Source organism: Eriocheir sinensis, chromosome 41, assembly GCF_024679095.1.
Source record: "Eriocheir sinensis breed Jianghai 21 chromosome 41, ASM2467909v1, whole genome shotgun sequence".
Taxonomy (NCBI): domain Eukaryota; kingdom Metazoa; phylum Arthropoda; class Malacostraca; order Decapoda; family Varunidae; genus Eriocheir; species Eriocheir sinensis.
Window position 1 is genome coordinate 80,554 of NC_066549.1, and position 12,851 is coordinate 93,404.

Sequence of the window (12,851 nt, forward strand, 5' to 3'; positions counted from 1 at the left end):
GATGGGATAACCATTATATATATATATATATATATATATATATATATATATATATATATATATATATATATATATATATATATATATATATATATAGCCGTTTCGGTGAAACCTTTGCTATTGCGCTGGACATATCAAAAGCTTTTGATAGGGTCTGGCACAAATCTTTGCTTTCCAAACTACCCTTCTACGGTTTCTATCCTTCTCTCTGTACCTTTATCTCCAGTTTCCTTTCTGACCGTTCTGTTTCTGCCGTGGTAGACGGTCACTGTTCTTCCCCTAAATCTATTAACAGTGGTGTCCCACAGGGTTCTGTCCTATCTCCCACTCTTTTTCTGTTGTTCATTGATGATCTTCTTTCCAAAACGAACTCTCCTATCCATTCCTACGCCGATGATTCCACTCTGCATTACTCAACTTCATTTAATAGAAGATCCACCCTACAGAAACTTAACGACTCAAGGCTGGAGGCTGCAGAACGCTTAGCCTCAGACCTTACTATTATTTCCGATTGGGGCAAGAGGAACCCGGTGTCCTTCAACGCCTCAAAAACACAGTTTCTCCACCTATCCACTCGACACAATCTTCCAAACAACTATCCCCTATTCTTTGAAAACACCCAGCTATCATCTTCCTCAACACTAAACATCCTCGGTCTATCCTTAACTCAAAATCTCAACTGGAAACTTCATATCTCATCTCTTATTAAATCAGCTTCCTCGAGGCTGGGCGTTCTGTACCGTCTCCGCCAGTTCTTCTCCCCTGCACAGTTACTGTCCATATACAGGGGCCTTGTCCGCCCTCGTATGGAGTATGCATCTCATGTGTGGGGGGGCTACGCTCACACAGCTCTTCTGGACAGAGTGGATGCTAAGGCTCTTCGTCTCATCAGCTCTCCTCTTCCTACTGATAGTCTTCTACCTCTTAAATTCCGCCGCAATGTTGCCTCTCTTTCTATCTTCTATCGATATTTCCACGCTGACTGCTCTTCTGAACTTGCTAATTGCATGCCTCCCCCCCTCCCGCGGCCCCGCTGCACTCAACTTTCTACTCATGCTCATCCCTATACTGTCCAAATCCCTTATGCAAGAGTTAACCAGCATCTTCACTCTTTCATCCCTCACGCTGGTAAACTCTGGAACAATCTTCCTTCATCTGTATTTCCTCCTGCCTACGACTTGAACTCTTTCAAGAGGAGGGTATCAGGGCATCTCTCCTCCCGTATTTGATCTTGCTTTCGGCCACCTCTTTTGTTTCGTTTTTAGGAGCAGAGAGTAGCGGCCTTTTTTTTAATTTTTTATTATTGTTCTCTTTTTTTGTGTGCCCTTGAGCTGCCTCCTTTGTTGTAAAAAAAAAAAAAAAAAAAAAAAATATATATATATATATATATATATATATATATATATATATATATATATATATATATATATATATATATTAGTGTCAAGATATTTGGTGATGAATATATATAAAAGAACATAAGATAACGAGAAAAAAGTTTTAGTGCCCTCTGTATTAATTTTCCCTGGAGTGTTAGTACAATTCACTCATATAATAATAATAATGACTATAGGGCATGTGCATTCACATATAATCCAGGGTTCCCATTTCTCTTTAAAGTATTTGTTCACCCAAGTCTTGGGTAGCTATAGAGTATAGACCATGGTGCCTAGTGCAGCTAAGCTCATTGAGGTCCTTCCCGCAACAGCTTGGCAGCTTCCGTTGTGCAATGAGGCTACAGCCTTATGATTTATATATGTACAGTATATGCCTCATGAAATTATACACAGTACTAAGCTGCTGAATTATCTTAGGATCAAATAAAAAATAAACTAAGCCATATAGGGTATTATTTGTAACAAGTATTCTATTGAAATAGGTTTTATGTTTGTAGACTTTATTTTATTTTGCGTCACAGAGTTCAAGCCACTTTTTTTTTAGTACTTCATCTTTTGGGAGACCATGAAAAAGAAGTGTGGTCCCTTTGGAATACAGGGATCTACACCCACGAACAATGCAACACGAAGGCATACTATACAAGAGTTTCCCATGTCACAGAAAACGGACAGCTCAGATAAACCTCCTCTAGCTGGTGGCTACGTCAAGACTGAGTCACTGAAGTCCCCGCAGCAATCATATCTCTTCCTCGTCTGCCTGTGCAGTCCACGGAAATTCTGGTCCAGCGCCCACCCACAGTGGGAAAACCTGGCTCGCCTCTCTTTACCTTCGTGTAATATATATAAGAATAAGGGTACGGATCGTATATATCGTTAGATGGGACAGATACAGGTCTGTAACTGAATATGATGATGATAATGATGGTCATGATGTTACATACGTATAAATATATATATATATATATATATATATATATATATATATATATATATATATATATATATATATATATATATATATATATATATATATATATATCTCATAGCGTCAAGATGTTTGGTGGTAAATAAATATAAAAGAACATACCATAACGAAACAAACAAGAGAAAATCTGCAAACACTTCACTGTTTCAATGTATGACTATTATAGCTATAATGATTATAATACATAAATAACCAATCCATTAATGGGGGCATACACCGGGTGGTGAGTTGTCTGCTGGGGTCCCGACGGGCGAGTCTCCATGCAGGCCCCCTTCCCAACCTGAGTACCTCCTGGCAGGATCTATCGACTTGCTCAAGCCACGAACTCCGTGGGCGTCCCCTTGGCCTCCTCCACTCAGGATTCTGTCTTACAGATACAATCCGATGAGCAGGATCAGCTTTTGGGTAACGTGCCACGTGCTCGTCAAGCCGGAGTTGGCGTTGACGGACTATGCAGGTGTGTGTGTGTGTGTGTGTGTGTGTGTGTGTGTGTGTGTGTGTGTGTGTGTCTGTATATATATATATATATATATATATATATATATATATATATATATATATATATATAGATATATATATATTCATCTTATGTGGCAACTCATACTCGTATAGTAGAAGGAGAATTACATAAAGTATAGAAACAGGACAATGTAGATATATAGCCCTTTTGAATTAAGAGATGACACAGGAGTTACGCTTGCCGCTGCTTTTCTGTTTGAGGTGCTGCAGGTGGGAGAGCTGGGCAGGAGTGATCTGCATCCCTACGTTGGGCATGGACTGGCGTCGCCTCTTTACCGCAGGGCTTAGGGCGTACCTGTAGGGGACGAAAGGGGTAGATGAGTGGAAACCTGCAGTTGCAGGGGTAAAAAAAAAGATGGAGGATATTTTTCATACAAAATTACGTAAAATGTATATATATATATATATATATATATATATATATATATATATATATGATAAAATAATGGAGGTGTAGCAGGCCAGAGAGAGAGAGAGAGAGAGAGAGAGAGAGAGAGAGAGAGAGAGAGAGAGAGAGAGAGAGAGAGAGAGAGAGAGAGAGAGAGAGAGAGAGAGAGAGAGAGAGAGAGAGAGAGAGAGAGAGAGAGAGAGAGAGAGAGAGAGAGAGAGAGAGAGAGAGAGAGAGAGAGAGAGAGAGAGAGAGAGAGAGAGAGAGAGAGAGAGAGAGAGAGAGAGAGAGAGAGAGAGAGAGAGAGAGAGAGAGAGAGAGAGAGAGAGAGAGAGAGAGAGAGAGAGAGAGAGAGAGAGAGAGAGAGAGAGAGAGAGAGAGAGAGAGAGAGAGAGAGAGAGAGAGAGAGAGAGAGAGAGAGAGAGAGAGAGAGAGAGAGAGAGAGAGAGAGAGAGAGAGAGAGAGAGAGAGAGAGAGAGAGAGAGAGAGAGAGAGAGAGAGAGAGAGAGAGAGAGAGAGAGAGAGAGAGAGAGAGAGAGAGAGAGAGAGAGAGAGAGAGAGAGAGAGAGAGAGAGAGAGAGAGAGAGAGAGAGAGAGAGAGAGAGAGAGAGAGAGAGAGACAGAGAGAGAGAGACAGAGAGAGAGAGAGAGAGAGAGAGAGAGAGAGAGAGAGAGAGAGAGAGAGAGAGAGAGAGAGAGAGAGAGAGAGAGAGAGAGAGAGAGAGAGAGAGAGAGAGAGAGAGAGAGAGAGAGTTTTCTCTACAGAAAATTTCATTAGATATTTCATCAAACGTCATTAAGAAAAAAAAAATACACTCCTAACGGTACCGGTATTACCGGTCCTCAAATTAACAGTCCTGCCCATCCCTACTCGCTGGTAGTCAGCATGTTACTGAGGGGGCTGTGTGCTGCTGGGGAGGGGTGTGGCAGCGACTGTCGTGCCGTCTATCAGAAATCGAGAAAGTTAACCGAGTATTAATGTCCTGTGTGTGCCTCTTGTTTGAACGTGTATGCCTGGGGTGTTTTGCTTTATCACCAAGACTTCTAGTATTTGTAGTCTGTTGTAATCTTTTTCTTTTCTTAGGATTCTTGTGTTGCTGACAAGTATATCTCATGTCAGTGGTGTGTTGTGGTTGGTAGTGAGGTGAATCTTGGGGCCTCTTGATGCCAAGTGCATAGTCATACGACGAGACAGGGTTGTGGTGGTCATGCCAATGTACGAACTATGTTGGGGCTCACATTCTCCAAGAGGACAAGAGAACTCGTACACGACATTAGTTTGTTTCAAAGGAGGGGGCGTAGGGCTATTATTGGTTTTCATTATGAGGCTGATTGTGATTCTGCTTTTATAGTATATCATGAGTTCAGTTTATCATTGGGGTTGAAGCATTATGTGTTGTTCATTATTAATTGTCTTAAGATTCTCTCATCCGTTTTATAGGCAGGTGAGTATTGGTTTAGGTAATAGATGTTATGAATATTTGGTTGATTTTCAATAGTAGCAGATGGTTCACTGGCTGTAACTTTGTCCAAGTGTCTACGAAGTATATTATCAAAGTGTTTGTTAGAGTAGCCATCATTTATGAATGCTTGCTTTACAATACTGATGCTATTATGGAAGTGTAGCCAGGAGGAGAAAATTTTGTAGTTGCGGTGAACGAGTGCTTTAATTGTTCCATCTTTATACCTTTGAGGGCATTCACTATTGGAGTTTAGGTATATATCGCTGTTAGTCGGTTTCTGGTATACCGTAGTGATAAATTTGATTTTATTATTGCCGTCTATGTGTACATCTAGGAAATTTATAAGATTATTTATGCCCATTTCATGAAAACAATCATAGACATATCTGCAGTAGAGGCCTGGTTTGGGGTTGTAACTATTGTCAATAATACTATTTTCAAGGTGAGTCGTACAGTAATTCGCAAATGTCACTCCAAGAGGAGAGCCCATGCTGACACCGTGTTCTTTTATGCACATATTGCCGTCAATGTGAGTAAAAGGGCTTTTGGTGGTGCACGCTCGTAAGAGGTCTTTTAAAATATTTATTTCGAAGGCTGGAGGAGGTAGTGTTGGATGGTTGTAGGCTGTATTACATATTATCTATTGTTGTGTTTAATGGTACATTTGTAAATAATGAATCTACATCTAATTATTAGAGTATTTCTTGTGGTCTCATGACTTTAATTAGTTGCAAAAAGTCATCTGTGGAGTTTATCTGGTATTTACAAGGTAGATAAGGGGTAATTAAGGTATTGATTTGTTTGGCAATTTGATAAGTTGGTGTGGTTACTTGGGATATAAGGGTCGCAATGGGTTACCCGGTTTATGTATTTTTACTGTACCGTACATGTAACCTGGAGCATATTCTCCGACAATGGACTTGAATACCTTTACTGGATTATTGCAATTTGCTTTGGCTATTAGTTTATTAAGTTCTGTTTTTAGTGTTAGTGAGGGGTTGGGTGTGATTGTTTTAAAATTTTGTTCATTATTAAGGATATTATCTAGTTTATTTTTGTAGTCTGTTCTGTCTAGAATGATACATATGTTAGACTTGTCTGCTTTCCTGACTATTATGTCCGGGCTATCTTTAAGTTGTTTGGCAGCATTGCGGAGTTCTTTCGTAAGTAGGTTGCGGTTTTTGTCGTCTCTCTGTCTTTTCGCTTCAGATCTCAGGTGATGTTTGGGGTAAGGGTTTATGGTAATGATTTCTCGATCTTGCAGTTTTAGTAGTGAATTGAACAGTATTTTTAGTTCAAGGTTTTCTTTAAATGATCAAACTTAGATTTAAAGTGTCATTTGGTACCTAGAGATAATACTTGCTTTTGGGGTTCCGTAAGTCCATGGCTAGAGAGGTTTATGTAGGCTTTTGTTTCTTGTGGGAAGAGGAGTTTGCCCCTAGAGGACAGTTTACACACACACACACACACACACACACACACACACACACACACACACACACCTTATCTTAGCTTGTTTGAGCAGCTCCTTGAAGACGTGTAACACATTCAGGTTGTCTTTTGCGCTGGTCTCCAGGAAGCCGTTTTCCCAGTTGACGAGGACAATGGTCTCAGCCGTCTCCAGAGGTACCGCTCGCTCATCCTCAAGATCCGCCTTGTTCCCGACCACCACCATAGGCACGGGAGTCTTTTTGGTCTGCAGGATGAATTCTCGAAGTTGGCGTACCTGTGTGTTAATCAGTTCGTAAATGGTGATGTTATTCGTGGCTTTCGATATGGTGGTGGTTGTCGTAACTGGGGGCAGTGCTGGTGAAGGTGTTTACATTGGTGAAGTTACTTGAGTACTAATTGTGGTGGAGGTGTTATAGTGACTGTGTTTGTGTTGATGCTGTCACGAGAGTTGTGGTGGTGGTGGTGTTGACTGGTGATTAGTGGTATATTTTCGTTTGCGTTTAGTGGTGGGATTGATGAGTTAAAGGTAAAGCTGGGGTCATGCACTAGACTACGTGTGGTTTCGGTGCTCATCTCCGTCTTATTTGCCTTTGAACATTTTGTGACATCCAAGTTATCATAGTTTACGATCCTTAGGTTTCCCACGTTACCCATTTATCAACAGAGCCGGAAAGAGAAAAGACCAACGGTGGATGCAATGAGTCCACTCCACATCAGAATTATCTTTCTTGATCCTTCCCACCAGTCCCTTCACTTTCCCTGTCATGGATGTAGCGGCATCTGTACACATGCTCATGCAAGATTTCCAGCTAACCCCTTGTTCAGAGAAGAACTCATTAATGACATTAAACATAACTTCCCCTATTGTCTTCTATTTTTTTGCAAAATAGTATGTGTTAATTGATATCATCTTCATCAATATATCTCACAAAGGAGACAAGATGAGCTTGCCCACTGATATCAGTTGATTCATCAACTTGGAGTCAAAATGACTGGCTTGCTTTCAGCTCATTCACAACTTAATCCTGAATATCTGCACTCATTTCTCTTACCCTGCGAGAGACAGCTTGGTGTGACAAAGGAACTGCTCTTAGATGGTCAACATTATTTCAGCCATCACATTTGCAGCTGGCAAAATAAGTTCTTCATCAATACTGAATGGCTATTGGGCTTTAGCAATCAACAGAGATACATCTAAAGATGCTTTCAGAGCCCTGCTTGAAGTTGTGGTGGCTTTCTGAAGTACTTTTTGGGAGCACTGAAAATCAGAGCTTTCTTTTGAAGAATTTTGCCAGTTTACTAACATGACACTGTTATGCCGGACGTATACTTGGGCTCCGTGTCGCCGTCACAAGACTCCGTGGGAGGGAGATATGTAAACACCTTGCACAGGCGGGATGCGGGCGGGGCCTTGCTCCCCACCCCCCTGCTCGCTCCTCCCAGTCTTCCAGAGGCCCATAGACCCCGGAGGAAGCTTCCAGCACAACACTATTCCCCCCTCTTAATTGTGATCGTCCTGATCACACAGAAAACTATATACAAACATAAGAGAATTAATCAAAAACTCTTACCAACCCTGCCGAGATTACCGGGTTGGTCAGTGTGAAATTCGTCGGACCGCACTGTAACGATAGTTTTTTGAGTGTGTGCATTACGCGTCCTTCCTAGGTACTCGTCCCTCCATCTCTCTTTGCCTTCATAGAACATGTGAAGTTTTTGCTGTGTGTGTGTGTGCGCGTGTGTGCTCCCTATTAGTCAGTTAGATAGTTATTCTATTGATATAAAATCAGGACATACATCTGATTTTTTGTTGGAAGTAGTTGAAAGTATTATAAAGATATGAAGAAAAATTTGGATACATGGTAAGAATTCTTGTAATGCGGTTAAATTGGCAAAGGAAAGATTAGGGGTGTTTGAATAAAAACAAGACCCATTATAGGTTATGGATGCACAGCAAACTTATTGAATCTTCTTTCACACGATATGCAAATGAAAATATGAATCCTTTATTCTACAATATTATTACATTTATGACTTATAACACTGATGTACACACTTACATGTATGAATTATAACACTACTGAGGGCACCCATATGTAAATAATACACGTGACATCGTTCCTAATCGGCGGTCAGAGGTCGACTGACTCGGTGTCCAGGGAGCGCGGCTTGGGTCAAGAGAGGGGGGATGAGGTGGGGTGGGCGTGGCAGAACAAAGGCCAGGTAAATAAGGCCAGGTAATTTTGGCGCGCTGACTACGCTTGCTTATTGCGCTGTGATTTTTTAAACTGCGGTCCGTATTTATTCGAACGTTGCACTTAGGGGATGGATCGGGTTGTCTGTATATATATGGACGTGGCACTGAAGGGGTTAAAGTTGGTAACAAATGTAATCTCTTAATATAGGAGAGCTAGGGCTGTGGCCTTGGATGGTGGTGGGAGTCATGGGATAGCGGGATGGGAAGAAAGATTAAGGGAGGCAAGGAGGAAGAGGGGGTGTGGATGAGTAAGTATTTGGTGGAGAGGCAAGTGGCTGGAAAGAAAGAGGTGGTGGGGGATTCAAATAAATGCGGAAGGAGGAACAAGTTAAGGAAAAAAAAAGAAAAAAGTGGGAGTTTTAAAGTGAGGGAGAGTTGGGATGGAAATCATAAAAAAATGAAGAGTGAGGGCTGTGAGAAGGAGTGTAACCTAAGGTTATATATATAAAGAACACGAAAAACATGCAATAAAATATACATAGCTACTAAACACAGAAATATGAAAGATTTTATAGCTAAACACCAAAATATTCTACTAGGGGTTTCGAAAAAAGACTTACGGTACCTCTTCGAAGGAATCCGCATCGTTCACAGCATATACCAGGATGAAGGCGTCTGCTGTATTGACGGAAAGCTCTCGCATAGCAGGAAATTCAAATGATCCTGACGTATCCAGGATGTCCAGCGTGAGGGAGAGGCCGGCAACCTGACAGGAGGAGAGGTTGAGTTTAAATGTGTTGTGTAGAGCATGGGGAAAGGTGGATCATTTGTTGGTAAGGTGGTAACGGAAAAAGAGGCGAGAATGCTTGGAATGGAAAAAATAAATTTGGATGGAAGGGAATAGAAGCGGATGGATTGTACGGAATGACGCGGAGCGGGGTTGGGAGGAAAGAGAGTGTGGAGAGAATACGAGGGGACATGAGGAAGAGGAGGGAGGAAGGGATGGTAGATGAGAGAGATAAATGAAGTTTTTGTTATGGAGGAAGTTATTAAATGAAGGGAAATCTGGAATACACTGACAGGTAGAGGTGAATGTATGGTATGTAGCTATGAAACGGTCGAGCATATCTTGAAAGAGGTCTACAAACGGTCGCCGAATGCTGAGGGCACATCAGGAGGGGAGTGTGGGGTCGTGAGGGTTAGCGCGAAAAAGTATTACATGCTAAACTTCCACGACAAGAGTCGGCAAGGGTCTGGACCAACGATCATTTCCGATTGAGGTCTGAGGGAGGTCGCGGACAGTCGTCAAAACTGTCCCCAACAGTCTTGGGTTGTCCTGAGACAGTCGTGAAGACTCTCGGGGCCATTTTTCAAATTTTGACTGTTTCCTGTCTGGCACAGTCGTCGATGCCGACTACTTAAGAATAATGAGGGACTGTCGTGACGACAGTCTTCGTCTAATGAAGGACGTTCGTGACTACTGTCGGCCCATAAATATTGGCTAACACTGCCGCCATCAGGAGATCTATATTTTCATTTTGCAATCACAAGCAAAACAACTTCTTGGCATGGTTACGTTTCACTTTTGGGAACCAACACAGCACACATGCACTCCAGCTGCCTCTCTCTTGGGTTGAATGACACAACTAGGGTTGCCACCTTGAGGTCAGAAAAATGTGGAATGCAACATCTCACTATCCAATACGGAATGGATCCATATTTTAAGGAACGGGTGGCAACCCTAAGATTTCTCCAGCCTGCCATGACTGACAGCCGCTGCCCGCTGCTGGTGGAGGCAGGAGGAAAGGGGGAGGGACGTTACGGAGCGTATTTTACACGTATTTTACGACGAACCTTGACATATACATAATTTTACAGACTGGCTTTATGATTAACCGAAAAATGCGCTCACTACAATTTTAAGATACTGAATTTTATCTGCTAGACCATTCAGACAGCCAAATACAGAACAAATGGCATTCCGTACTGGTTCAAAACGGAACGCTGCATTTCACTTTCGAATACAGAAAGATTCCGTATTTTAAGGAACGGGTAACAATCCTAGACACAACGTAGTCTCGGCCCATTATTGACTTTATACCACAGAACCCATGAAGAGTGCTATTAAGATGTCTACGGCAAAAAAAATCCTTTTAAAATTCTGGGTAGAATTCGGCGACAGTCGGCAAGGCTGCCGCCAAGACAGTCGCGAAGACCGTCGGCCAACTCCTTGGCAACCATTGGCCAGCTGATCGGCCAACCAGTTCACAGACAGTCTGCGACTGTCGGCCAATCGGTTGGCAGAGTCGTGGTTGTCGTAGACATGGCGGCATATAAAAAAAATAACCGTTGAGACTCCTCTTGAGACAAGTTGCCAGCACGTCGCAGACATGCTGACAACTAGTTGGCCGGATGTCCCAGACAGGCGACGACTGTCGGGAATCATACACCAAAACTCACCCCCCCCCCACCAAAAAAAATGCAAAAGTCGCTGGGTTGTGTTGGCCAACAGCCGGCACAGTGTGAACGGGGCTTTAGGTCACTCGGCCATGATTGAAAAATTGCCAGCTTGCTTGTCGCGGAGGCGGGAAGCGAACCTGCGTTCTCCCGGACGCCGCGCCCGCACGCTGACCATTTAGCCACCGCCTCCCATGTCGCATACCGTATATACAATGCATTCTACTTGACAGATATCAGCGAGCTTTTTTTCCTTACACTGTTTTTTTCACTTGAGCTGCCTCCTTTACTGTAAAAAAATATATAAACTTTAAGTGTCTTACAAACAAAGTATAAGCCTAAGGAGGAGAGGAAAGAGGTAAGAGAAAAAACAGCCATGGAAAAAGAACGGAAAGGTGATTAAAACTTATGTGGAAAAATTATATGTAATTCAGACTGCTGATTTTCCTCCCTCTTTTCCTCCACTTTTCTCATTTTTTTTTTCGCGACGACAGCCCTTCTTCTTTTTCATTACCTGATTTTCCTTACATTGCTCTCATCCACTCATCCCGTACATCACTCCCTAGCTGCACCCACATACAAGGCCTACTCATCTTCATTCAGTTACTCATTCTCTTACTCTTTATCTCATCTTGTCTACCATTCATTTTTCTTCCTATTTGTTCTCTCCTTTTTACCCTTACTACCTTATTGATGGTTACCCAACTGCTCCCTTTCCTTCCCCTCTCCTTTCCCTGTACATGCACTTTCTTATACGAGTATAATATATATCTTACCTCTCCTTAAGAAGGGCAAAAATGGTCCGGACATTCAGGAAAGACGATTGGAGGTGGCTGCTTGCTCCGGCACGCCTCCACACTGGTTTGGTTCTTGGTGCAAATCGAAGCCGGTGTATGCATCGTAACAAATGCACCCTTCCCAAGTCCCCAAGTCTTTTCCAGCCTATTCCACCTCAACCTGTCCCTTCCCAATTGTTCCCTATTATTCCATATCTTATTCTAGCCATGCATATTCTCATCCTACCTTCCATAAGACTTCTCTAATCTAGAATATACAACCCTCGCCTTTCCTAATCTTGTTCCAAGCCAAATTCGCTTCAGTATGTGCCCGATCTACCATATCGAAGCATCATGTCATCTGACCTGGATTTTTCGCCCCTCTCGCCTCTCTGGTACCCCTTCCCATCTTCCTCACATGCGGTATGAGTTACTCTTAGCCAACTTTATTTTCTCAGTCTCCCCAACTTTTGCTAGCTGCCTCTTGTTTTCCTATTCTATCTCTTTCCCCCATCAAGTAAATACTCGTCTTTCTTTAGCATCCATCATTCTTCCACGCCTTCTTCATACTTATCGCACACTTCTCTTCCCTGTCACTCTCCACCCACCTCATATTCCCCATGGTGCATTTCCTCCACGGTGCGGGTATACTTGGGGGTGAACGTGTCGTAGAGAAACTGATTGATAATGGCCGTCTTGCCCACCTTAGCGGCGCCCATTACGACTACTCGGTACCTCTTGGAGTGGAGTGCATCAGGGCCGCTGCTACTACTCGGTGCACTAAGGGTGGGAGTACTGCTACCTGTTGCTCCCCCTGTTGCGCCTTCACTGGTTCCAGGTCCATCGCTGCCGCTGCCAAGGCCGCCTAGGCATGGGTGGGGTTCTTCCCTTGAATCTCCGCTGCTGTGTATTGTTGCAGGCTGTCCGGGAAATGAAAAGGAAACATACTGGTTAAAGAAATGGCCACTACATGAGAAATAAGCACGTTAGGGGAAAACTGAGGAAATTAATGAATGACCGATTTTTGGATACTAGATAATGAAAAAGCAGCTCATTCCAAAGAATATATGCCACGAGCAATATTATCAGTTATTATTAGATTATGTCTGTAGGCACTCAAAAACCCTCTCCAGCTGGACCCTCAAATCATCCCAAGGCTCAGCTGGAAGTGCTCATGATCTTCCTTAAGAGTACGAACATTTTTTCTTCAAATGGTC

General features: G+C 42.6%; 1 protein-coding gene across 1 annotated transcript in view; it reads right to left on the bottom strand.

Moving 5' to 3' along the window:
* Positions 1-2,968: 2,968 nt before the first annotated feature.
* Positions 2,969-12,851, bottom strand: part of LOC127009460 (ras-related protein Rap-1-like) — a gene marked incomplete in the record, with an annotated part of 51,280 nt that continues 41,397 nt past the window's right edge. Inside the window, 4 exon segments of the mRNA XM_050882548.1 lie at positions 2,969-3,196; positions 6,255-6,478; positions 9,027-9,167; positions 12,243-12,554. Of these exon segments, the coding sequence (XP_050738505.1) occupies positions 3,055-3,196; positions 6,255-6,478; positions 9,027-9,167; positions 12,243-12,554 (819 nt within the window).